This window comes from Solea senegalensis, linkage group LG5, assembly GCF_019176455.1.
Source record: "Solea senegalensis isolate Sse05_10M linkage group LG5, IFAPA_SoseM_1, whole genome shotgun sequence".
Taxonomy (NCBI): Eukaryota; Metazoa; Chordata; class Actinopteri; order Pleuronectiformes; family Soleidae; genus Solea; species Solea senegalensis.
In genome coordinates, this window is record NC_058025.1 from 26,669,041 (window position 1) to 26,694,494 (window position 25,454).

Here is a 25,454-nt window from a genome sequence, read left to right on the forward strand (position 1 = left end):
CTTGAGATTTCGGACAGGGAGTTTTGTATATATGGAAAAGCATCATGCACATGATGATGTGACTTTCCTTTTTATTTTCCTAAAATGCTCCAGATATCCACTTTCTAGAGGAGGATTCTCTCTTTTATACCTTCACATTCTTCTTGACAACTTTCACTGTCTGTGTTTGCTTTCCCTCGCTCTCTGTCGACACAATCCTCTCCTGAATCCACGTCATCTTTCCACCTCCATCCCAGTTGAATGTGACAGCTCTCGACTGGAGCCAGCTGAGTAAGAAGGAGTGTCTGACGTACGGAGGCTCTCTGGTGGGGAAGTCCTGCAAATACGTCCCTGATCTGGCCCTCATGTCCTTCATCCTGTTCTTTGGCACCTACTCCATGACCGTGTCGCTCAAGAAGTTCAAGTTCAGCCGCTACTTCCCCACCAAGGTGCCAAACCTCTCAGTCGAAATATAAGTTTACTTTAATGCCAGATTGGTTTTGTTTTTTGTGCAGTTTTAGACTTTTCTCAACTTGTTTGTTTCTGTCTGAGGAATTTATAATTGCCGTAATCAGGAAACGAAATAAATAAATGCAAATAACTGACACATAATAAAGACTAGCTAACAACTGTATGTAATAGCATAAATCCAAATTACTGTTGAGTGTGAGACATGAACATTTCCAATTAACTTTAATATAAAAATTTTAATTTTCAACAATTAAACTTCAAATTATTGTTATTTTGGAAAAAAACTATTTTTTGTTAAAATGAAGATACAATATTACATGGAATACAGACATAGATTCTGACCTGTGGACTCTCTGTTTGTGGCTCCAGCTGAGGAAACTCATCAGTGACTTCTCCATCTTCATGTCCATAATGACGTTCGTGGGGCTCGACATGTTGATCGGACTCAAAACTCCCAAACTGATCGTTCCAACAGAATTTAAGGTACATCGAGATATTTCCAAGTTACAGGAGAAACCACGTACGGAGCCCCGGAGGTGACAGAAATCACATGGCCATGAATTAAGAACGCATGCTGTTGTCGTTTCTCACAAGTTCTTACAACACTGACAAAGCAAATGTTCCACATCTTCACAATAATACAGTGTCGTGTCTCTGAAATGGCCGCACGCTCCAGCTCCACCTCTGAATTACACCACTACACCCGTTTGGCAATAACATGCTTTTCCATGATTCAGACTATCAATTCATTTCATCGTGTAGAGCTTGTAAAATCATCATAAATGTAGGTTTTTATTTTGTAGACGCAGGATGAAAACAAGGTTCTAGCTTGTCACAGTTATATATAACAGACAATAACAAGTGTTATTAATGCACGGCTGCGAGTTATGTATCTGGTATCTAGTATCCACAGATGTCACCTCCTGGGCTCCATAAGAAATAAGTCGCTTTTTTTTTTTTGCATGGGAGGACGGGGGAATAAAGGGAAATATGAAATATTTCATTCTTTGCCTGAGACTTTTATATTTGCATGTTAGAGGAATGAAACCGTTAGCGTCACTCTTCTCAAAGGTGGTACAACTTTGTCTTTAAGGTCCAGTGTGTCTGGTCTGCACAGCACAGAGTAACGACCTCCATCAAGCAAGAAGAAAACCAGACTGTTTTTATCTTTAAGAGAATATATGCTCATATTTCTGAGACATTTGTAGATGTCCTGTTAGTGCAGAGAGTAACACCAAGACGACTCGCCCCGAACAACAATAATAATGATGTTAGACTCAAACTTCAGGTTCAGCAGAGATTACTTCCAGTAACAGGCCGCGGTTAAGGTGGAATTGATCTTCTCATCTACATCATCATTATCTTTGATTTGATGTTCATGTACCATTGTACGCCTTTCCTCTCCCACTAGCCAACTCGATCTGACCGAGGCTGGTTGGTGATGCCATTTGGAAAGAACCCGTGGTGGGTGTATGTGGCCAGCTTTGTCCCCGCGCTCCTCGTCACCATCCTCATCTTCATGGACCAGCAGATCAGCGCCGTCATCGTCAATCGCAAGGAGAACAAACTTAAGGTTCGTGCGCCGCTGCCGTTCACATCTGAGGGACGACGCGGTCGCGTTGGAACTGGACACTGAACAGACATCGATCGTCATCACAGACTCATGGGTCATGGTGGTCAGCTGACCGCATTCTTGACTCGAGAGATGGCTTAACGTCACCTTTTTTGTATTAAATTTGATACTGAAATCCCAAACATGAATATCTACTGATTTGTGATGCACGACATTATCGGCACAAAATCCATATCTGCTGATGTATTATCGTATGTCAGCAAGAAAATCTATTTACTGAAAAATCCGCCCCCTCTGTTTATCTATTTCTATGTACAGCACTTTGGCAAAATTGTGTTTTTAAATTTAAAATTTAAAAAGTTTTCCAACATCTTATCCCGTGATTTCGGCCAGTGTCAGACTGCTGTGTGTGGTTTCCCCAACAGAAAGGCTGTGGCTACCACCTGGATCTGTTCTGGGTCGGGATCCTGATGGTCACGTGCTCGCTCATGGGTCTGCCCTGGTACGTCGCCGCCACCGTCATCTCCATCGCTCACATCGACTCTCTGAAGATGGAGAGCGAGTCGAGCGCTCCGGGAGAGCAGCCGCAGTTCCTCGGTGTCAGGTCCGTCGACAGTAAACTGAAAAACTTCAGTCTGGGGACAGAAAGTGTTTTGCTGAGTCATTAGTTGTTGAAAGTGACTCAGCAGTGTCTTCATGTATTTTTCTGCAGAGAACAAAGAGTGACGGGGATTTTGGTCTTTGTTCTCACCGGAGTCTCCATCTTCCTCGCACCAGTACTTAAGGTACAAAGTGCCCGATGTGCTACATGAACAATTCAAATCCAAAGTCCTAAAAACGTCTATTTTTATCTTGTGTGCTCAACATAAGGATCTCATTATAACATTTATTTGAATTTTTGCAACTTTACACTTAGTATTTACTGTTTGTCACTCCTATGTGGATTATTTGTTAGATTTAAGGGTAACTAAACCCCTGAATCACCTTTTCAGGTGTAAACCAGTGTATATGTGTGTCTTAGTAATGTTATTAACTGCAAATCTTCACAGTTTATTACTTATACATTAACGTTTATTTTCTTATACATTGCTTCACTGGTACAAGGCTACGTTTGTCCCCGACTCCTCCCCCTTTTATGTCGCCTTCCTCTCTCTCTCCGCCCCTTGAAGCGCAGCACGAGTGATTGAGAGGCTCGACTTACTGAGCACCTCACACAGCTGCAACTCGGGCTCCAAGTTCACTACCAGACCACGCCCCCTGCACTGCTCCCCACTCTAACTCCTCCCCCTTCTCTTCCTCCTTAAGCTCCCAGCCCACGTCTTGGCAATTTTCAAATCAGGCATAGGGCAGAGTTAGCTTTAGAAGACGGGTTTTTGGTTATCTTTGAAAGGGTTTGGGATGCCAACTTTCATTTTCCTTTTTTTATTGTACCTCATTATTTGCAGACATGAGTGAAATGAATAATTAACAATTAGTTAAGACAATGAATAATAAAGTGTGTGTGCATTGTTGTTTCCTGTCTAATTGTTTTCTTTACCTTTGCTGTTGCTCGCAGTTCATCCCCATGCCTGTGCTGTATGGCGTCTTCCTCTACATGGGTGTGGCCTCGCTCAGTGGAATCCAGGTACGCTGGTGTTGTTATTGCCCCTGGACGTCTCACTTATTGCATTTCTGACAGTGGGGGCGAGAAAACACTTATTTAGAGACGACAGAGTCACATGGAAAATAAACATCTGTGTTAAGTTTACTTAGATATCACATGTTGGGTTAAATGTGTCTGGTGGTCTAATTAATATGTAGTATAACACTTTTTTTACATGTGCATTTAGATGAGGTGGGAAGCCAGTTTAGAGCTCAGGCTCAGGTGCTCGATGGTAACTTTTCTCCAACTCATTACACGCAGGAAAAGTGAAGCATACGAATCTGCCCTCAATCACTTGTGATTAATCATTCATATCACAGCTCTGCATGTGTTTAACCTTATTCCACTCAGACCTTCTGCTCCTCTCTCCCACCTCCTCCTCCTCCTCCCCCTCCTCCACAGTTCTGGGACAGGATAAAGTTGTACATGATGCCATCGAAGCACCAGCCAGACTTTTCGTACCTCCGCCATGTTCCTCTGAGGAGAGTCCACCTGTTCACGCTGATTCAGATCACCTGTCTGGCTGTGCTCTGGATCCTCAAATCCACCTTCTTGGCCATCATCTTCCCTGTGATGGTGCGTGACCCTGGATATCCTGTACTCTGTACTCTGCCTGTGGCTCCACCAGTGAAACACTGTTCACTTCCTGCAGCAGTCTGATAGCACTGTTAGCTCTTTGCGGGTCGTCTATGACACACATTCATCTTATTTCAAACATAAACAAATGCTAATATTGTGCACCTTTTTTGATTTCATGCATTTTAAGCACATGAGATGACAAAACACTTTTTTTATGACCAAAATAATGTTATTGCTAGTTGTTTTATTATATGTTTAATGCACTTTTGATGCTTACTGACCCAGCTGGACCCAACTGAGTTTTTAATTGAATGGCCCTGCTGTAAAGGATCTTGGGAGGATGAAAAGAACATATTTAAACCTCAAAATTATAATCATTCATTCATCTCTGACCACTTTCTCCTCCACATGAGGGTCGGGGGGGAGGCGGGGTGCACCCTGGACAGGTTGCTAGTCCTGTAACAGGGCCACATTTAGAGACAACACAGAACAACCAACCACACTCACTCACACACCTGTGGTCAATTTGCCTAATCCCCAAATCTGCATGTTTTTGGACTGTGGGAAGGAACCAGTGAACACACACACACACACACACACAAAGATCGTGTCAGTCGAGTAAGTTTATAGATAGATAGTTTGGTTTTTTTGAAGTTGGGAGAACTTTTGCATAGTCGGCCAGTAAAATAACTTCATTCACCATTTCATTAGACCAGTGTCTTTCAAGGATTGGGAATCCATGACCTCCTCCGCTACACTAGGTGGCAATATGCTCCTCTTTGAGCTTGTTAGTATTTGGTAGTTTCCAGTGAACGTATTAAGTGACAGACCGAAACAGCTTTAGCTTCTGGCTCATTGATAGCATGTTGAATATCATTCTGTGTCTTTCTACCGTCCGTAAACGTCAGTATTTTATTTAACTAACTAACAGGATGTTGGCACAGCTGGTCTGGATCAAGCTTCTCTATCACTTTCACGTGTATCACTATTACACTGCCATGTCTGTATGCTATATTTTGAATATTTTCCATATATTTACCTTGCTCTCAGATGAGGAATTATATTTTCTCAAACCAATAGAAACTGTGTTATTTAGGTGTCATTGTTTCAGCCTGACTGCACTGTAAACCACTCAAAGTATTCCAAATATGGAAAACAGGAAGAATTTCATTGACATATTTAAAATTGGGCCTCTCTACCGTCCATTAATAATCCAATAATGTAAGATATCAAGGCGTAATGTGATTATTTAAAAATGCTGCAGGAACAATTTGGCCCATATATGAACATTTAAAGTCACATTTAACCTTTAAACGTTTAATTTTCCTCTGAACTACAATTAAATAACTTTACTTTACATTTTGGTAGAAAAAAACGAGGTGTTTTTGCATCACAGGTTTATTATAGTGGAAAAACAAGAATCTTAGTCATGAAAGACCCAGACTCCCTCTAGTGGTTGTTCAAAGTAAACACTTCATACTACCATACTGTATGCTGGAGAGATCAGGCAGCATTTTTAAGTCTCCCATGGAAGTTTAGCCGTCTTTCCCAATTGATGATGAATTAAATGATGCACGTTCAATACAATCAACTTCCTGTGAGTGTTGTTTTCTCACAATCTGTGATAAACTCATAGAAATAGAAATAATTGACTGCGGAGATCTGAAACTGAAACTGCTCTTTGTCTCCACATCCAAAACGGATTGTTAGTGATGGTGTAAATGGTAATAATAGGCGGTGATGTGGTTTTACTGCGTTTGATCTATGACTCATGTTCATGTCGACTACAAATACCAACCAGATAAATCATATTCAACTGAGAGGAACGTACAGTCGATGGGATTTAAAACCACTTTGCTTCCTGATGTGAAACCCCTAGATCCTGGGTCTGATGGTGGTCAGGAAGATGCTGGACATGGTCTTCTCCCAGCATGACCTGGCCTGGGTGGACGACCTCCTGCCTGAGAAAGAGAAGAAGAAGGCGGAGGAGGATAAGAAGAAGGGGAAGGAGAAGGACAGGGAGAGGGAGAAGAAGAAGCCCAAACCAGATGACAGTGAGGAAGAGGTGGGTAATGTAAGCCTCTGCTGCCCCCTGTAGGAATACTGCAATATCAACGCATGAGTGTCTCATCTTTGTCACTTCTTCCACAGGACAAGTATCACGCCTACTCCAACCACTCGCCCAGTTCAGAGTCTGATCTGGATCGCAGGTACTGTGTCCTCAAACTGCACATCCCCTACAAAGACCTGGTATATTCTGACGTGGCTCAGTCTCAGTGGGGAGCGTACTGTCAGCCTGCTGCTGCTGCTGCTGCTGCTGCTGCTGCTGCACACCCACACACATCCATGATGTGCATGTGACCTTTGAGCCGTATACACACACTCGCTGCATACGTCCGTTAATGTGGTTTTAGTTTAGTACCAGTGCAGCAACAACAAGTAGCACCTACAGGTGGATGCTGTGGTGGAAGAGGTCAGCAAGTGTGCGTCATTGTGTCATAGAGAAGTATTTATGTTGTGTTGTTTCAGCTTTTATTTAAGTCTACAATCAAAAATGGCAAAATTATGAGAGTTATTAGTTGTTAAAAGTCTTATTGGCAAGTTCAAATTCTTCAATTCACTTCTCCATCATTAATGTAAAAAATCATCAGCGAACGGTTTTTTGAAGCTGTTCATGAAATCCAAGAATATTAGATGCATTCATTTCTGAATCACAAGTCACATTTTTCAAGACCTCAAACCAAACGTTATATTTCAAATCGTATTTTCTTTACTGTACAAACACACACACACACACACATACACACACACCTTCTCAGTTATTATTAATGGTTAGTTATGTAACATCTACGAATTACTGGCAAAAATGTAATAACGGATGCTTTCAACTCAAACAGTGAACAGTGACATTGTAGATCTCTGACGTACATGTGCTACAATCTGCAGTCTCACCACCAGATGTCGCTAAAACTTAAACTTAGACATTTAAATCAAATCAAATGACAGCGAGTGCAAATAAAAAAATACCTCATGGCATTTTTACTTTGTAAGGTCAAGTTTTACTTCACAAAAACATACTAACACAATAGACACAATGACTTCAACATTAGACCAGACTAGGTAATAGTAATACTAGGTTTAATAGTGTTAATAATAAGTATTGTGTTCATTCAGTATATTGATCCAAAGTTTTCTTCTGCCTCTCAGAGTTTAGCTTGTGTTGCTCTCAGCAAGTATAACTAGAGACCAGCAAATCTGGTCCTAATGAGGCAGAACCTTATTTCTGAGGAACTGGTTCAGATCTATTTCCATTTCTCAGTCCTGTGCATGTCCAGTTGAACTCCTCGAGTGAGTTCATCCAGACAAAACTGGCTCCTGTTCCTCCCTCAGTTTGAGGCTAAATCCTGGGTCATAGTTTTCATGCAACGGCTTCCTGCAGCACAACTCTTCTCAGTCCACATTGGTTTGGCTCAAAAGAGGCATTGTGGGAGACGGTAACCATGGACACGTGCTTGAGGTTATGCTCTGACGTACTGAAAGAGTATGAGGTCGTAGGAGTGGGGACAAACTTGGAAGTAAGACCCAGGCCTGGGGGGGGCGCTACATCTACACAGTCCCTCTCTTGTGTCACGTCTCCACTCCATGCACTTTAAGGCAATGCAGATCAGTGTAATGTATACTCCTGCTGCTCTGTACTGTACTGTTACATTGATGTGCATTGTTCATTAGTGAATCCTCAGAGGTGATGAAGTGACATGTTTAGACCTGTGTGGAAATCTAATCTAGAAACACTGTGTGGTACCTTCAATCTGCTGTGAACATCTGTTGATAGATGATCTGTACACAACGTCACTGTATAATCTCCACGTGCAACAAGGATCAGTGTTTTGGTTGTTTCTTTTTTCCTTCTGTGCCAAATCTCCTTCACATTGGAAGTGCAGCAGGTTCAACGATTCTGTACTGACAGTCATTTAGTGTTTTTATGAGACATTGACTCCCCAACATGTCTGCATTGCTTTGAAAGAGGTGTGGTTTGGAACTGACGTCTAAGTTAATATTTACACTGACTCATGAGGGCAAAACATTCAGTGCAAGTGTTTCTAAGGACGTTATTGGTCAAAAAAGTCAAAACCAGCCTGTAGTTTAATCTTGAACTTTTAATAGATAGCTGCTTGTTTAATACAACGACATTTGTAGCCTGTGTTTTCTTACTATCTCTAGTAATAGTCATGAAATGATGGCTTATTTAGTTCCTTCCTTTACAATTTTCAATACACAACATATAACCTTATGAAAGGTAGGAATTAGGGCTTTCCATTTGAAATGATGCAATTAGCAAATCACAAAGCTTTTAATTTAATTTAATAAGATATCTTAAAGTTCTTGTCCCGAGTATAGTAGCTGTTATTTTTATGGTCTGTCATATTTGAACTCTATAGCAACACAGTGACTATTGAACTGAACCCAAATCTCAATCACATTATCTGTGAAAACATTTTGCCTAAATTGTTCATGACCTTTGCTTTCTACTGGATTTTTCCATTAAAATGTTCATATTGAGAAGAGACTGATTCCCCCTCTTCATCCTTTAAAGGTCCAGTGTGTCAAATGTGGCTGAAATGTATGATTTAGTTTTTGTGTGTGCAATCATCGTGGACCACCGCGTTTTTACACATTTCAAGGCCCTGGTATACACAGCGCGCATCGGTTGCGACCAAACTGAATTCCCGCCCCCACCAGTAGGTGGAGCATTAAGCCGCGCTCACCGAGCAGAAATAAGCGACCACAGAAGAAGTCGCCGAGGATTGACATCCGAGCGTCGACCTGACGACCCTCCAGTCGGCTCAAACTCTGAGCTGCTCGAACCAGACGTGTCCGCGGGAGCTGTAGCATCGTTTTCTTCTTCTTTTGTTAGGAATGCGTCCAGACTTGTACCACCACCCGATGGTGGAGTCAGATACTACAGGACGCCTGACGCACGGGTATACCACGGTCTGCAGTACTGAAGTATACCAGGGCCTTTAGGCTTGAGTCACGGCGCCTCACACCTGAGTTAAGCCCCTCCTCCCTCCCCTGCAGTCGGTGTATTTAGCTGTGTGTGTGTGTGGTAACTGGAGCTTGCCCTTCCTCAGCATCACCCTCCACCTGAAGATCTCCTGCCCGTCCTCTCCGGCCGTGCCCATGGGCAGAGGGGTGGCCTGTCCTGTGCCCCAGGTCAAGATCGAGATGGAGTCGGACTACGACTCGGACACGGACCCCCATCGGCCGCGGGACATGAGCAGCGAGACCACGCTGTGAAGCTCAGTCTCTGTGTCCCTGTGGGACACTTTGTGGGACAGACACGGCGGACCCTCAGACTCTGTCAGAGCGAGCACTGATCAGACGGACTGAAAAAGACAAGCTTTTAATCACATCTGAGTTTCTTTATTTATTTACTTGTATAATGTAAAGATTGTTCCACTGAAAGAAAGGAGAAACACTTATAGAATATTATTGATGTGAAAAATGTATATTATACGGTTATTACTGTACAGTAACCAGATGGTAATAATCTTTCAATATAGAGGCAATATTATGTAATACTGTCTTATTTTTGGTAATACAGTGATGATAGTGTAGCAATAAAGAGATAAAATGTAAATAATGTGATATTAGAATAACTTCGCTTCCACCATAATTCCCTTCACGCCTTGTTATTACCAATCTATTACTACAGAAATAAGATGGTGTTATAAAATGACTTTATTACCATATTGTTACTGTGCTGCGGTGTAAACCAACATGAAGTCTGAATATTAGTCTTTTCATATTTGTGTTCTTGTGTGTTTGAATTCCTCTGATCCCCCGTGTTCACACTGCACCGCCGGCACATTTTAGCCAGAAGAAAAAGAAACAACCAAAAAAAATGTTGTGATGATTCTGTGAAGGTTCTGTAACGCACATGGTTCACGTTCATGTCTGTGGTTTTAGACTCTGAAACAGGGTTCCCACGGGTCCTTGAAATCCTTGAAAGGTTCTAAAAATCAATCAATACAAGAAAGAAGTGAAGTTGATATTTAGTTTTACTGTTTCATGCCCTGCATTGCTTGATGTATGGAGACGAGGCCTGCGCAGGACAAACATGGAGTCATGTGGACACTGTCCACTCTGTCTCTCTCTCCGCTGTTGACGAGCGAGTGACGACGTGATGCCTGGGAAATGGAAATACCACCATCTCTGTCTCACCAAAGAAATCTTTAACTTTGACCAAGATCTGAAGGACAATCACTTGTCCAGAAGCAGAGTGTTGCTGCAAAGCAATAAAAGTGGACACTGTGGGAAAAGTGGCTCCCATCTTAAGCCGTGTCAGCACATTCTTTCCTTAGGTTTGAGGAAATTGGTCCTTGAAAGTCCTTGAAAAACCATTGAATTTAATGTCCATGAACCAAGGTGTGGGAACCCTGTTGAAAGTAACTTCCAGCTTTACACAGGATGATGATGATGATGATGTTATTTATACAATTAAATTCTATTATTACCAAACGTGTGCTGTCCAAACTTGAGCATGATTTTAAATGTGTGTGTGTGTATAATAATATAATATAATAATGTTATATTATTAGTATATTATTATCATTATTATTGTTATTATCATTAATAATAATGTAATAATATATTTGTTATAATATCATTATTATTGTTGATAATAATATAAAAATAATATAATTATTATATTTTTATAATTATTATTATTATTGTTAATAAGATAAAACATATATATATTATTATTATATTATTATTGTTATGTCATTAATAATATACTAATAATATATATATTATTTTACCAACACAGACCAACCAAGCAAAGCATGATTTGAGAACAGAGAAAATAAGATAAAAACAACAGGAAGTGCATTAGGTGCTTTTTTATTTTTTATTTTTCAGCTTATTTATATTCATATATATACATAAAAATACAACTCATTAAAAACATTGAGAACTTATTGTGCAAACATGACAGTGACAGTGCTGGTGAGGAACTCCTTGTGCTGACTCAGCAGTATTTTGGTGCAGATGCTGAGGTGTTAGAGGCTCGTTGAGTTCTCAGTGTTGCTTTGACTGGCTGTTGTCGAGCGCGCTGCTCTTTTTCTCTCCTGCCTGAATCACACACAAAACACACAGTTAGTAAAAGTGTCTCAGTGTTATTCCAGCTCCACGTCTGTATCATGTCGCCCAGGTGAACTCACCTGCTCAGGACATGCTGTCCGAACCTCGACTCTGGGTTCACACATTTCTCCTTGGTTCCTAGAACACTGGGAAAGAGCGAGGAGGAGGAGGAGTCGTGTCAGAGAGAACATGAACAATGACGTCCTCATGCTTTCATTCACATTCATTCACTCACATTATAATCTCCAGTTCAGGGCAGAAGCTGCTCGGCTGATAAACCCGCGGCTCTGACTTGAGGAGCTCTGGTCTGACTCGGCCGATGTAACCGTTCAAACACTTGCATTTTCTGGATCCAGTGCTTGGTTCCCCTGTGAGGACACACACACACACACACACACACACACAGATGTTAAATACTTTATACTAGAGATGAGCTGATACCAGACTCAGCGTTCAAATTAAAATGTCCAATCTGATACAGTCCAAAAATGGGATGCTTAGATAAAATAAATAAAAAGAATAAAATAAATAAAAAGAATAAAATAAATAAAAAGAATAAAATAAATAAAAAGAATAAAATAAATAAAAAGAATAAAATAAATGAAAAGAATAAAATAAATAAAAAGAATAAAATAAAATAAAATAAAATAAAAAGAATAAAATAAAATAAAAAGAATAAAATAAAATAAAAAGAATAAAATACAATAAAATAAAATAAAATGAATAAAATAAATAAAAAGAATAAAATAAAATAAAATAAAATAAAATAAAAAGAATAAAATAAAAAGAATAAAATACAATAAAATAAATAAAAAGAATAAAAAGAATAAAAAGAATAAAATAAAATAAAATAAAAAGAATAAAAGTCACCTTGAACACAGAGGACGAGCAGGCAGCTGAGGAGGAGGAAGATGGATGAAGTTGAGTTCATGTTTGAAGCAGTAAGACAGGCTCTGTGTGTCTCTTCACTCTGACTCCTGATACCCAGCGCTGCCTCTTTTATACACAGACAGTCGCTGTGCCTCACGTTCACTCTGCAGTCTCACTTTTGTTTTCTCTCTTCCTTCCGTTTTCCTTCAGTCTGACGGTTTCCCAGAATCACTTGTCACGGCTCTTCTCCAGAAAAGTGTGCCTCTCAAAGTGGGAAGTGTGGTGTGAAAAAGAAGAAGAATGTGGTTTATTTTTCCACATTATTGTTGTTGAGGTTATGGAAGTGATACTTTTTTTTATATATCTTAGAATATTACAGCAGGATATGAATCACAAATGACCAAAGGAGTCGTAAACAAACACAGATGACAATTTAGCAGCAACTGAACGATCAAGAAGCAGATCAATAATAATAATATTTAAACAGCATAAAAGTTCAAATGTATTAAACCACCTGTCATAAAAACAAATCTTTCAAAAACTTCTCATTCTTTTACGGACAGAATCATTTCTAGGCACAGCCAGGTGGTGGAAGTCCGGTGACCTGAGGATCTCTTCTCTGCTTTTTGTGGTGATGATGATGTGCTTGTTTTCGTGTCAGACAGTGACCTTCAGCTTACACCGGGACCGTTTGCAGCAGACTGACGCTGAACCAGAGGGAGCTGAGCCACAAGGTCACCATCTGTGGGTCGATAAGGTTATTAGAGTGAAGTAGAGTCGCTGCTCCACCGTGTGGAGAGGAGTCACTTCAGGTGTTCCAGACTCGTCCCTCTGGTAAGAGGACCCGGGACAGACCCAAAACCATCAGAGTTCTGTCACCCTGTTCCCTCTCGCTCCGCCTCTGCTTCACTTAGTCTGCCAGCCACTCCCTCCCTCCTCATCAGGCACCTCAGCTCACCTGTGAATACACCTGCAGACTGACTTTGTGCCTGATTGTCTGAATCCTGGATGTTACCTCGGCCTTCTGTCCCTGATGACGAGAACTGCCTCAGTCCTTCTGGTTCCTGTCTGCTGTGACGGTGCGTGAGTGTTGTTGCCCTCCTGCCTTCTCTGTCTGTGCGTTCACAAGAGTAATTATAAGGACACTTAAAGATGTCTGTGCTGTGCTGTGCTGTGCTGTGCTGTGCTGTGCTGTGGTGTGCTGTGTCTGCGTCCAACTCTTACCCACGTTACCAGAACCGTAGCTCGATAAGGGAGAGGACGACCACAACTAACTTGTTCCTAATTCTATGATTTATTATCTCCATTTTTTTAATGGAACTTCATGACAGTATTTTTGATTGGAAGTTCACACACATAAGGAAACAACGTTGCAGGGACATGTTATAGGACACTGCATCACTCCTTTACAAACATCTCTCTCTCTATATATATATATATATATATATTTATATATATTTGCTTAAGACGCCACAAATGAATGGCCACAACTCAGACACTTGTTTTTAGCACTCGCGAGGGAACTTTAGAGCCGGTTTTTTTGCCCATTAGTGCACCAGGGGAATAAACTGCATGTTTTTACACACACACACACACACACACACAGGGAGAACATGCAAACTCCACTCAAAAAGGCCTGGACGGGGACTTGAACCAGCAACCTTCTTGCTGTTAGGCAACAGTGCTAGCCACTAGAGTTGTATGTCTTGGTCTTGGTCTTGGTCTTGATACCCTCTGGTCTTGGTCTTGTCTTGGTCTCGATACCCTCTAGTCTTGGTCTTGTTTTGGGTCTCGGTTTACGCGGTCTTGACTACAAGTCTACGAGCCACTCATCTATTACTCTGAATTTGTGCTTTCTTTGTATTTCCTGTTTTATTTTGGTAACCCTTGTCTTGTTTCTTTTCACTTCCTGTCAAGTTTCCTGCTTCTGTGATTGTCTCCTCCTTTTCTTTTGCCAGATCTTTGTTTAGTTCCATTGTTCTTAGTGTTTTTGACGTGCAGAGTTTGTCATGTACCATCTGTTTTTTTTGAGTAAACCATTGAACGGATTCCCTGCCTTAACTTTCTGAGTCCAGCCTGATATTTATGGGATGGTCTGATGGACTGCATATAAAAGTGGACGTATAGTCTTCTGATTGGACACTGAACTGTTTTTGACGCGCCAACAGACTGTCGCTCAGGAGAATGTTACTGATGTTTAGTGTTTTAAAGGCGTGAAGAAAAAGTGCTCAGTTTTCCATGGAATTGGGAACTTTAAACTTTCCAAATAAATAGATAAAAACAACAGGAAGTGCATTAGGTGTTTTTTATTTTTTATTTTTCAGCTTATTTATATTCATATATATACATTAAAATACAACTCATTAAAAACATTGAGAACTTATTGTGCAAACATGACAGTGACAGTGCTGGTGAGGAACTCCTTGTGCTGACTCAGCAGTATTTTGGTGCAGATGTTGAGGTGTTAGAGGCTCGTTGAGCTCTCAGTGTTGCTTTGACTGGCTGTTGTCGAGCGCGCTGCTCTTTTTCTCTCCTGCCTGAATCACAGACAAAACACACAGTTAGTAAAAGTGTCTCAGTGTTATTCCAGCTCCACGTCTGTATCATGTCGCCCAGGTGAACTCACCTGCTCAGGACATGCTGTCCGAACCTCGACTCTGGGTTCACACATTTCTCCTTGGTTCCTAGAACACTGGGAAAGAGCGAGGAGGAGGAGGAGTCGTGTCAGAGAGAACATGAACAATGACGTCCTCATGCTTTCATTCACATTCATTCACTCACATTATAATCTCCAGTTCAGGGCAGAAGCTGCTCGGCTGATAAACCCGCGGCTCTGACTTGAGGAGCTCTGGTCTGACTCGGCCGATGTAACCGTTCAAACACTTGCATTTTCTGGATCCAGTGCTTGGTTCCCCTGTGAGGACACACACACACACACACACACACACACAGATGTTAAATACTTTATACTAGAGATGAGCTGATACCAGACTCAGCGTTCAAATTAAAATGTCCAATCTGATACAGTCCAAAAATGGGATGCTTAGATAAAATAAATAAAAAGAATAAAATAAATAAAAAGAATAAAATACAATAAAATAAAATAAAATAAAAAGAATAAAATAAATAAAAAGAATAAAATAAATTAAAAGAATAAAATAAAAAGAATAAAATAAAATAAAATAAATAAAAAGAATAAAAAGAATAAAATACAATAAAATAAAATAAAATAAAAAGAATAAAATAAATAAAAAGAATAAAATAAAATAAAAAGAATAAAATAAATAAAAAGAATAAAATAAATAAAAAGAATAAAATACAATAAAATAAAATAAAATGAATTAAAATAAATAAAAAGAATAAAATAAAATAAAATAAAAAGAATAAAATAAAATAAAATAAAATAAAAAGAATAAAAAGAATAAAATACAATAAAATGAATAAAATAAATAAAAAGAATAAAATAAAATAAAATAAAAAGAATAAAAGTCACCTTGAACACAGAGGACGAGCAGGCAGCTGAGGAGGAGGAGGAAGATGGATGAAGTTGAGTTCATGTTTGAAGCAGTAAGACAGGCTCTGTGTGTCTCTTCACTCTGACTCCTGACACCCAGCGCTGCCTCTTTTATACACAGACAGTCGCTGTGCCTCACGTTCACTCTGCAGTCTCACTTTTGTTTTCTCTCTTCCTTCCGTTTTCCTTCAGTCTGACGGTTTCCCAGAATCACTCGTCACGGCTCTTCTCCAGAAAAGTGTGCCTCTCAAAGTGGGAAGTGTGGTGTGAAAAAGAAGAAGAATGTGGTTTATTTTTCCACAATATTGTTGTTGAGGTTATGGAAGTGATACTTTTTTTTATATACTGTATCTTAGAATATTACAGCAGGATATGATGATATGATTATGTTTGGAGGAAGTTTAAGAACGAGACTAAGTGAACATGTTTATATACAGTGCTAAACAAATGTAAAAACAAGAAAACACAAGTATTTTAGAAATCTTTCAAAAGTTTCTTATTCTTTTGTGGACAGAATGATTACAGGCACATCCAGGTGGTGGAAGGTGCACAGCACTGAGTATCATTTCCTCTCAGGACACTGTCATGTAGGAACAGGAGGGAACTTGATTGCAAGGACATCTTATTGGGCACTGCATCACTTTTAACCTGTAGAAAGGCACTCATTTACAGATCATCTTTATATATATATATATATATATCATATTTATTTGCTTCAGAAGCCATAAATGAATGGCAACAAGTCGTACACTGGTTTTTACCACTCGACATCGGTGTTTTTTTTTTAACTTTTTCAGAACCAAGGACCACCTTAATCAAAATAGTCCCAAAACAATATGCCGACTTCAACAGTTCACAAATTACAACCTCCAAAAATGAACTTGTTGATTTGATATTGAAAACAACACATTCGTGTCGCAGGCAGTTTGACAAACACTGGAATTAAAAGATTTAAAACCCGAGTGCAGTGTCTGTGCGACACCTGTTTTTAGTCATTGTTGGTTTGGTGTGTTTGAGTGCTCGTTGTTACTATTACACAGCAAACGTTCAGTGACATTTGTACTTGTGTTTGGCACAAAGCAAATCCTCATACTGACATAATGGCATACAGTTAATATGGAAGTTCAGTCGGGTGACGGCTTGTGAGTGAGAGGGGGCGTGGCTGCGGTAGAGCAGTGAGAGCGGTGAAAGCCGAGGTTTCGTGTCTGTAGCTGCATGAAAGATATGCAAGTCACAGACAGACAGACAGACAGACAGACAGACGTTCCTGAAGTTTATAGATAGATACTTGATTGTCACCTCACGGACCACCAGTGGTCAGGGGACCACACTTTTAGAACAGCTGCTCTAGAGAGAACCAGGAGAATAAACTCTGCATGTTTTTACACACAGTGCTCGTCAACCATCAGTTTCTCTGAATGTGCACTTTCTTTGTTCTTGTACTTTGTGTATTTTGGAGTAAACCATTGAACGGATTCCCTGCCTTAACTTTCTGAGTCCAGCCTGATATTTATGGGATGGTCTGATGGACTTCATATAAAAGTGGACGTATAGTCTTCTGATTGGACACTGAACTGTTTTTGACGCGCCAACAGACTGTCGCTCAGGAGAATGTTACTGATGTTTAGTGTTTTAAAGGCGTGAAGAAAAAGTGCTCAGTTTTCCATGGAATTGGGAACTTTAAACTTTCCAAATAAATAGATAAAAACAACAGGAAGTGCATTAGGTGTTTTTTATTTTTTATTTTTCAGCTTATTTATATTCATATATACATTAAAATACAACTCATTAAAAACACTGAGAACTTATTGTGCAAACATGACAGTGACAGTGCTGGTGAGGAACTCCTTGTGCTGACTCAGCAGTATTTTGGTGCAGATGTTGAGGTGTTAGAGGCTCGTTGAGCTCTCAGTGTTGCTTTGACTGGCTGTTGTCGAGCGCGCTGCTCTTTTTCTCTCCTGCCTGAATCACACACAAAACACACAGTTAGTAAAAGTGTCTCAGTGTTATTCCAGCTCCACGTCTGTATCATGTCGCCCAGGTGAACTCACCTGCTCAGGACATGCTGTCCGAACCTCGACTCTGGGTTCACACATTTCTCCTTGGTTCCTAGAACACTGGGAAAGAGCGAGGAGGAGGAGGAGTCGTGTCAGAGAGAACATGAACAATGACGTCCTCATGCTTTCATTCACATTCATTCACTCACATTATAATCTCCAGTTCAGGGCAGAAGCTGCTCGGCTGATAAACCCGCGGCTCTGACTTGAGGAGCTCTGGTCTGACTCGGCCGATGTAACCGTTCAAACACTTGCATTTTCTGGATCCAGTGCTTGGTTCCCCTGTGAGGACACACACACACACACACACACACACACAGATGTTAAATACTTTATACTAGAGATGAGCTGATACCAGACTCAGCGTTCAAATTAAAATGTCCAATCTGATACAGTCCAAAAATGGGATGCTTAGATAAAATAAATAAAAAGAATAAAATAAATAAAAAGAATAAAATAAATAAAAAGAATAAAATAAATGAAAAGAATAAAATAAATAAAAAGAATAAAATAAATGAAAAGAATAAAATAAATAAAAAGAATAAAATAAAATAAAATAAAATAAAAAGAATAAAATAAAATAAAAAGAATAAAAAAATAAAATAAAATAAAATAAAAAGAATAAAATAAAATAAAATAAAATAAAATAAAAAGAATAAAATAAATAAAATAAAATAAAATGAATAAAATAAATAAAAAGAATAAAATAAAATAAAATAAAAGAATAAAAGTCACCTTGAACACAGAGGACGAGCAGGCAGCTGAGGAGGAGGAAGATGGATGAAGTTGAGTTCATGTTTGAAGCAGTAAGACAGGCTCTGTGTGTCTCTTCACTCTGACTCCTGACACCCAGCGCTGCCTCTTTTATACACAGACAGTCGCTGTGCCTCACGTTCACTCTGCAGTCTCACTTTTGTTTTCTCTCTTCCTTCCGTTTTCCTTCAGTCTGACGGTTTCCCAGAATCACTCGTCACGGCTCTTCTCCAGAAAAGTGTGCCTCTCAAAGTGGGAAGTGTGGTGTGAAAAAGAAGAAGAATGTGGTTTATTTTTCCACAATATTGTTGTTGAGGTTATGGAAGTGATACTTTTTTTTATATACTGTATCTTAGAATATTACAGCAGGATATGATGATATGATTATGTTTGGAGGAAGTTTAAGAACGAGACTAAGTGAACATGTTTATATACAGTGCTAAACAAATGTAAAAACAAGAAAACACAAGTATTTCAGAAATCTTTCAAAAGCTTCTTATTCTTTTATAGACAGAATGATTACAGGCACATCCAGGTGGTGGAAGGTGCACAGCACTGAGTATCATTTCCTCTCAGGACACTGTCATGTAGGAACAGGAGGGAACTTGATTGCAAGGACATCTTATTGGGCACTGCATCACTTTTAACCTGTAGAAAGGCACTCATTTACAGATCATCTTTATATATATATATCATATTTATTCGCTTCAGAAGCCACAAATGAATGGCAACAAGTCGTACACTGTTTTTTGATCTACATCAGTGTTTTTTTTAAACTTTTTCAGAACCAAGGACCACCTTAATCAAAATAGTCCCAAAACAATATGCCGACTTCAACAGTTCACAAATTACAACCTCCAAAAATGAACTTGTTGATTTGATATTGAAAACAACACATTCGTGTCGCAGGCAGTTTGACAAACACTGGAATTAAAAGATTTAAAACCCGAGTGCAGTGTCTGTGCGACACCTGTTTTTAGTCATTGTTGGTTTGGTGTGTTTGAGTGCTCGTTGTTACTATTACACAGCAAACGTTCAGTGACATTTGTATTTGTGTTTGGCACAAAGCAAATCCTCATACTGACATAATGGCATACAGTTAATATGGAAGTTCAGTCGGGTGACGGCTTGTGAGTGAGAGGGGGCGTGGCTGCGGTAGAGCAGTGAGAGCGGTGAAAGCCGAGGTTTCGTGTCTGTAGCTGCATGAAAGATATGCAAGTCACAGACAGACAGACAGACAGACAGACAGACGTTCCTGAAGTTTATAGATAGATACTTGATTGTCACCTCACGGACCACCAGTGGTCAGGGGACCACACTTTTAGAACAGCTGCTCTAGAGAGAACCAGGAGAATAAACTCTGCATGTTTTTACACACAGTGCTCGTCAACCATCAGTTTCTCTGAATGTGCACTTTCTTTGTTCTTGTACTTTGTGTATTTTGGAGTAAACCATTGAACGGATTCCCTGCCTTAACTTTCTGAGTCCAGCCTGATATTTATGGGATGGTCTGATGGACTGCATATAAAAGTGGACGTATAGTCTTCTGATTGGACACTGAACTGTTTTTGACGCGCCAACAGACTGTCGCTCAGGAGAATGTTACTGATGTTTAGTGTTTTAAAGGCGTGAAGAAAAAGTGCTCAGTTTTCCATGGAATTGGGAACTTTAAACTTTCCAAATAAATAGATGAAAACAACAGCAAGTGCATTAGGTGTTTTTTATTTTTTATTTTTCAGCTTATTTATATTCATATATACATTAAAATACAACTCATTAAAAACATTGAGAACTTATTGTGCAAACATGACAGTGACAGTGCTGGTGAGGAACTCCTTGTGCTGACTCAGCAGTATTTTGGTGCAGATGTTGAGGTGTTAGAGGCTCGTTGAGTTCTCAGTGTTGCTTTGACTGGCTGTTGTCGAGCGCGCTGCTCTTTTTCTCTCCTGCCTGAATCACACACAAAACACACAGTTAGTAAAAGTGTCTCAGTGTTATTCCAGCTCCACGTCTGTATCATGTCGCCCAGGTGAACTCACCTGCTCAGGACATGCTGTCCGAACCTCGACTCTGGGTTCACACATTTCTCCTTGGTTCCTAGAACACTGGGAAAGAGCGAGGAGGAGGAGGAGTCGTGTCAGAGAGAACATGAAGAATGACGTCCTCATGCTTTCATTCACATTCATTCACTCACATTGTAATCTCCAGTTCAGGGCAGAAGCTGCTCGGCTGATAAACCCGCGGCTCTGACATGATGAGCTTTTGATTGACTCGGCCGACGTAACCGTTCAAACACTTGCATTTTCTGGATCCGTGGTCTGGTTCCCCTGTGAGACGACACGTGAGACGAATATTTGTTACACTGCACAGAGAATTCTGCGTTTGAAATCACTCAGAGAGTAAAAGGTCTAAAAAGTCCCCGGTTTAAACACTCTGTTAATGCAACATAACATAAGTGACAACTTCATTCAAATTGCTAGAAGAACACACTTGTTAGAGCTGTAGTAATTAATCAATTACTAAATGAATCTAGTGATTTTCAGTCTATAACAAAGAAAATGTCTTTGGTTTTAAGTAGAAAACAAGACGCTTGAGAAACACTGGTTGACATTTTAACAACTGATCAGTGAAAGTAAATAATCATCAGTTGCATGAAAATCTTCACCAAAGGCTTTAAGTGAATCTTACCTTGAACACAGAGGAGCAGGCAGCTGAGGAGGAGGAGGATGATGGCAGTTGAGTTCATGATTGAAGCAGTAAGACAGGCTGAGTGACTCCTGACACCCAGTGCTGCCTCTTTTATACACTGACGCTCACTTTCATTTTCTTTCCCCACAATCACTCCTCAAGTCTCTTCTCCAGAAAATTGAAATCACTTCACTGTAAGTTAAACTCGATGATGGAAGTGACGTGACATATTTGCTTCTACCTTAAAATATTACGCCACAGGACGAAAAGGACAAGCAAACAGAGATTATGTTCCTACCGAACAAAGTCAGGCTTCAGACCGATGTGTTCCTGCTGAACCCAAACTCCATCCCATCCCGAGGAAGCTTCTGCTCCTCAGATGCAATGAAGTTTACGTCTTAAACATATTTCAGACAGAATGTAGCCGTGTTCATGTGTTCATCTAAGTCAGATACTTCAGTTGCTGTGTTGTCCAGAGAAAACAGCACTGCACTTTATGCGTCGTCTCCTTCTGCGTCCGCGTCAAAGAACGAGGAGGAAATGTTGGTGCATGTGCAGAGCGCCATGCAGGAGTAATCAGACTATGAATCACATTATCCATGTTAATCCGACTAAGACTAGATTTTAGACCGTCTAATGCATTTAGAAAACCAATTATTGTCTCGGTCCAATTAAAATTGGACTTTTCACATGTGAGTGTTGATTGAATAGACAGCGTATGAAAAAGTTATTATGTAAGTATGTTAAAAATCCATCCATTCATTCATTCATTCATTCTCTACCGCTTTATCCTCCACATGAGGGCTGCAGTTTTCCATCTGAAAACCCGACACTGTACCATTATGCCATTAATCTGCATCTGTTATGTTACTATGTGTAATTTATAATTACCATAACTATTAATACCACAGAAAGCAGTCACACCTCTTCATTCTCCTCTTTGTCCATGCATATTTATTTTTATGGCAACATTTTTACCGCTTCATTGTTTTAATTGTCCTTAAATTGTTTCTTATGCACCAAAGGAGTTGCAGTCTATCTTATTCTATATTAAAATGCGGAATAAAGAGCATGGCGTCATAAAGAAAAGTAATTTTTCTATGTAAAGAGGAACTGACATTGTTGCACAATTTCTTATAGTCAATATCAAATGAGCATGAAATGAACTTAAAGTTAAACAAAAACAGAATTTAGAGACATATTTTAAAACAGAATCATTAACATGTTTCTTATTAGGGATAGAATTCCTGTGGGAAAAAAATCCCCTAAATTCCTGAATCAGCTCGATTTGCTTTCGGTTCAGTGTCGGTGGTCTTTGCTCTTCATTGACGTCAAAGGGAAATTCCCTGCATGATAACACCCTCACTTGCTCAATATTAAATAAGCCTGTGTGTGTGAGGACACAAAAGTTCAGCTGAAGTTTCACTTCATGAATATCAGCTTTCTTCTGTGGAAATCACTGCAGAAAAAAACAACCAGTCAGCATTTATAACGTGATGAAAGTCAGAATTATGTCTGTGCGTTTAAATCGATTTTTTGAATGAAGTGCTTTTACATGCTGACGTTGGCCGTCTTCACTCCATTTGTTCTGCATGTGCAAAATATGTCTACGCCAGGTTCAGGGATTTTAAATAAGACGATGTTTTATTGCATTTTTATTAAATTAATAAAACATGTTGTCTTTTAACGGTGATCTTAGAAAAATGAAATGACACGTTTTCATTTAACATTTTGCAGTTTGTTTAGTTTTTTGTGTCAAAAATGTTTTATTAAATTAAAGTTTTCGTGATATCTTTAGTTTTAGTATTTATTCTTATGAAATAAAATGCATGTTTTATGTTAGCTTTGGTTTTATTAGTTATACCTTTATTGAAATATGAAATAAAATAATGAATATAATGTTATATATCAGGTGCTGCAGCTAAAAACAAAAGCGACCTTGAATGAACCAGTTACCAGCTGATAGGACATTGCATTCTTTTCTTATATTTATTTTATTTAACCTTGATTTTAACACATTCAGTACAAATTCTTCTTTGCAATGTTGTGCCAGTGCCAGAAAACACTGGCAGACATGAAAACAGACATGATATCAGCTTTATGGCTGCATGTTAGTCTACGCAAAAAAAAAAAGAAGAAAGAAGGTTTCTTCAAAGGTCACTTGACCTCACACTATCTTCCCTTTTCCACAGCAGCCTCTGCTCGACTTCCCTTCATAGGAAACACTCACTGTTTTAAGGAAAAGGAAATGTAGACCAGACCAGATAACCCTCTTGACTGCATCAGCACAGTCGGAAACACCTCATTGGTGAACTGCATGTAAATATACTGTTATACGTCTGAATTAAAGAAATAAATACAGGACAGAGACAGATGTTGTGGCAAAACAAGAAAACAATTACAACAAAAGCAGAGAAATCAAGGAACTACGACTCAAATATCGGGATTTTTGATTAAACTCAGTTCAGTTGTGATTGACGTGGTGCTTCTGTCAGAGGCCGATTCAAGGTAACTTTATTGTCATCGTATTTGTATGCAATTCATCTTTGTGCATACATGGTGGTTAAAGATGATAAAAACAACAACAACAAGAGTACAAAGTAAAATAAATAAATAAATGTAGGTGATGCATGATTTTTTGAAATTGGCTGGAGAGAAGTGTGTGTGTGTCCAGGTATTACTGATGTTGTGGGGACCCGTAACGTAAATGACTACATTATAATTATAAGTTGAAGATATGTTTTAAGGGTCAGGGTTAGGATTAGGCCAGTGGTTATTATCGTTAAGGTTAGAGTAAGTCTCCAGGATATGAATGTAAGTCAATGGAATGTCCCCTCAAGTCATGGATGTCAAACGTGTGTGTGTGTGTGTGTGTGTGTGTGTGTGTGTGTGTTGCTTTTCTGAATATACCAAACCAGGAGGTCATGAGTCTGACCCCTCGGATGTAAGGACGGCAGCAGCTGTTTTCTTCTGTGCTCTATTTTTATCTGGTGTAAATTTTCCAGAACCTCCAGAGAAATGGGATATGAGATTTAAATGAAAACGAGGGCGGAGCATCTCTCAGGGAGAGAATCGTGGCCCGTGGCCAAGAGGAAACAAAACGGTCTTGTAACTGCAGGGTCGCTGGTTCATATTCTCAGTGACGTTTGGTGAGGTTTATGACTGGGGAGGCACTAGCTGCTCTGGAGTCACATGTACAAATATAGGAACCTTAAGTTGATTTATAAGCTTTTAATTATGCTTTAATTAATTCCATATACGATAGCAAGAAAAACAAAGGAATATTTATTAATGCGTAAATTCAGTGATGTTGACCATAGAAATGTTGAAATCATACAGAAAATTCACTTGTAGAACAATGAGTATTTTACTTGTCATGATCTCTGCCTCCCCTGACTGCACTTCACTGCATATTCTGGGATGCAGATAAGTGTTTGTGTCTTGTGTGTGTTTAGTGAGATTTAGAGATTAATTATGTTAAAACCATGTAGGTGATTTAATGATTCATTCTGTGTGCGGGCACATTGGGGCTGTCAACACCCCAAGATCAGGGCTACCGGCCCGAAGTGTTCAGAATAAGGAGGTCTCGCAAAGTCTCGGGTCTCATAAGAAACATAGATTGCTTTACAGCACTACACACACACCCTGGCCAAGTAACGGGTATAAGATCAACGCAGCAGTGAATAGTGTTTTAGACTTTCATCATGGCAGAGCTGGAGAAAAAGAATCAGACAAAATCGCTGTTAGAGGAAGCGAGGAAGAGGAAATGACAGTCTGGCTTAGCCAGGGGCCACACACAAATAAACTTAAACTGGCTCTTTAAGATTGGCGAGAATTGAAAAGCACAGAAGCATGAAAAATATGTACTCTGAAACTGGAGGAGGAACTCCTTTAAAGCCTCAAGATTTTGTTTTGCAAACAGAAGTTCACCAGTCTTACCTAGGAATTGGTAGATACCAGCTGTCTCCCAGTGAGCTACACTGCAATGGATAGTCTAGCATCCGGGCAACAGCTGTCTGTCACTTAGCAACCACTATTCATCACCATAGTCCATCACACACCAACTGCAATATGTCACCAGGCAACTGAGTGTGTCGAAACTTGAGGTTCCCAATCCCATTTCGACGTCTGTTCGAAGATCTGTCATCTTGGACGTCAGAATTGGGATTGGGAACTACAAAC

The 25,454-nt window shown here is 39.6% G+C and overlaps 5 protein-coding genes across 6 annotated transcripts in view; 1 reads left to right on the forward strand and 4 right to left on the reverse strand.

Moving 5' to 3' along the window:
• The window catches only part of slc4a5a (solute carrier family 4 member 5a), a 33,941-nt gene extending 23,490 nt beyond the window's left edge, over positions 1-10,451 (forward strand). The window contains exons 17-26 of one of the 2 annotated variants that reach the window (XM_044026733.1): positions 237-428; positions 820-933; positions 1,862-2,023; positions 2,449-2,627; positions 2,736-2,808; positions 3,579-3,647; positions 4,068-4,241; positions 6,124-6,309; positions 6,396-6,454; positions 9,377-10,451. In XM_044026733.1, the coding sequence (XP_043882668.1) occupies positions 237-428; positions 820-933; positions 1,862-2,023; positions 2,449-2,627; positions 2,736-2,808; positions 3,579-3,647; positions 4,068-4,241; positions 6,124-6,309; positions 6,396-6,454; positions 9,377-9,542 (1,374 nt within the window). In that variant the 3' untranslated portion in view covers positions 9,543-10,451. The remainder of the gene's footprint in view (positions 1-236; positions 429-819; positions 934-1,861; positions 2,024-2,448; positions 2,628-2,735; positions 2,809-3,578; positions 3,648-4,067; positions 4,242-6,123; positions 6,310-6,395; positions 6,455-9,376) is intronic. The other variant, XM_044026732.1, reaches the window with a different exon arrangement.
• Positions 10,452-11,200: 749 nt separating this feature from the next.
• LOC122769939 (C-X-C motif chemokine 11-6-like) lies at positions 11,201-12,364 on the reverse strand. The gene is made up of 4 exons (XM_044026858.1): positions 12,261-12,364; positions 11,626-11,758; positions 11,471-11,536; positions 11,201-11,381 (listed from the first exon to the last, which is right to left on the reverse strand). The coding sequence occupies exons 1-4, from the start codon at positions 12,319-12,321 to the stop codon at positions 11,309-11,311; spliced, it is 333 nt and encodes a 110-aa protein (XP_043882793.1). The 5' UTR covers positions 12,322-12,364; the 3' UTR covers positions 11,201-11,308.
• A 2,252-nt stretch (positions 12,365-14,616) lies between these two features.
• On the reverse strand, positions 14,617-15,872 carry LOC122769920 (C-X-C motif chemokine 11-6-like). The gene is made up of 4 exons (XM_044026814.1): positions 15,754-15,872; positions 15,042-15,174; positions 14,887-14,952; positions 14,617-14,797 (listed from the first exon to the last, which is right to left on the reverse strand). Exons 1-4 carry the CDS (start codon positions 15,815-15,817, stop codon positions 14,725-14,727), a joined length of 336 nt encoding a protein of 111 aa, XP_043882749.1. The 5' UTR covers positions 15,818-15,872; the 3' UTR covers positions 14,617-14,724.
• A 1,691-nt stretch (positions 15,873-17,563) lies between these two features.
• Positions 17,564-18,690, reverse strand: LOC122769916 (C-X-C motif chemokine 11-6-like). The gene is made up of 4 exons (XM_044026807.1): positions 18,567-18,690; positions 17,981-18,113; positions 17,826-17,891; positions 17,564-17,736 (listed from the first exon to the last, which is right to left on the reverse strand). Exons 1-4 carry the CDS (start codon positions 18,625-18,627, stop codon positions 17,664-17,666), a joined length of 333 nt encoding a protein of 110 aa, XP_043882742.1. The 5' UTR covers positions 18,628-18,690; the 3' UTR covers positions 17,564-17,663.
• Positions 18,691-20,353: 1,663 nt separating this feature from the next.
• LOC122769937 (C-X-C motif chemokine 11-6-like) lies at positions 20,354-21,363 on the reverse strand. Its single transcript, XM_044026855.1, has 4 exons — positions 21,273-21,363; positions 20,779-20,911; positions 20,624-20,689; positions 20,354-20,534 (listed from the first exon to the last, which is right to left on the reverse strand). The coding sequence occupies exons 1-4, from the start codon at positions 21,328-21,330 to the stop codon at positions 20,462-20,464; spliced, it is 330 nt and encodes a 109-aa protein (XP_043882790.1). The 5' UTR covers positions 21,331-21,363; the 3' UTR covers positions 20,354-20,461.
• Between the last annotated feature and the right edge of the window lie 4,091 nt (positions 21,364-25,454).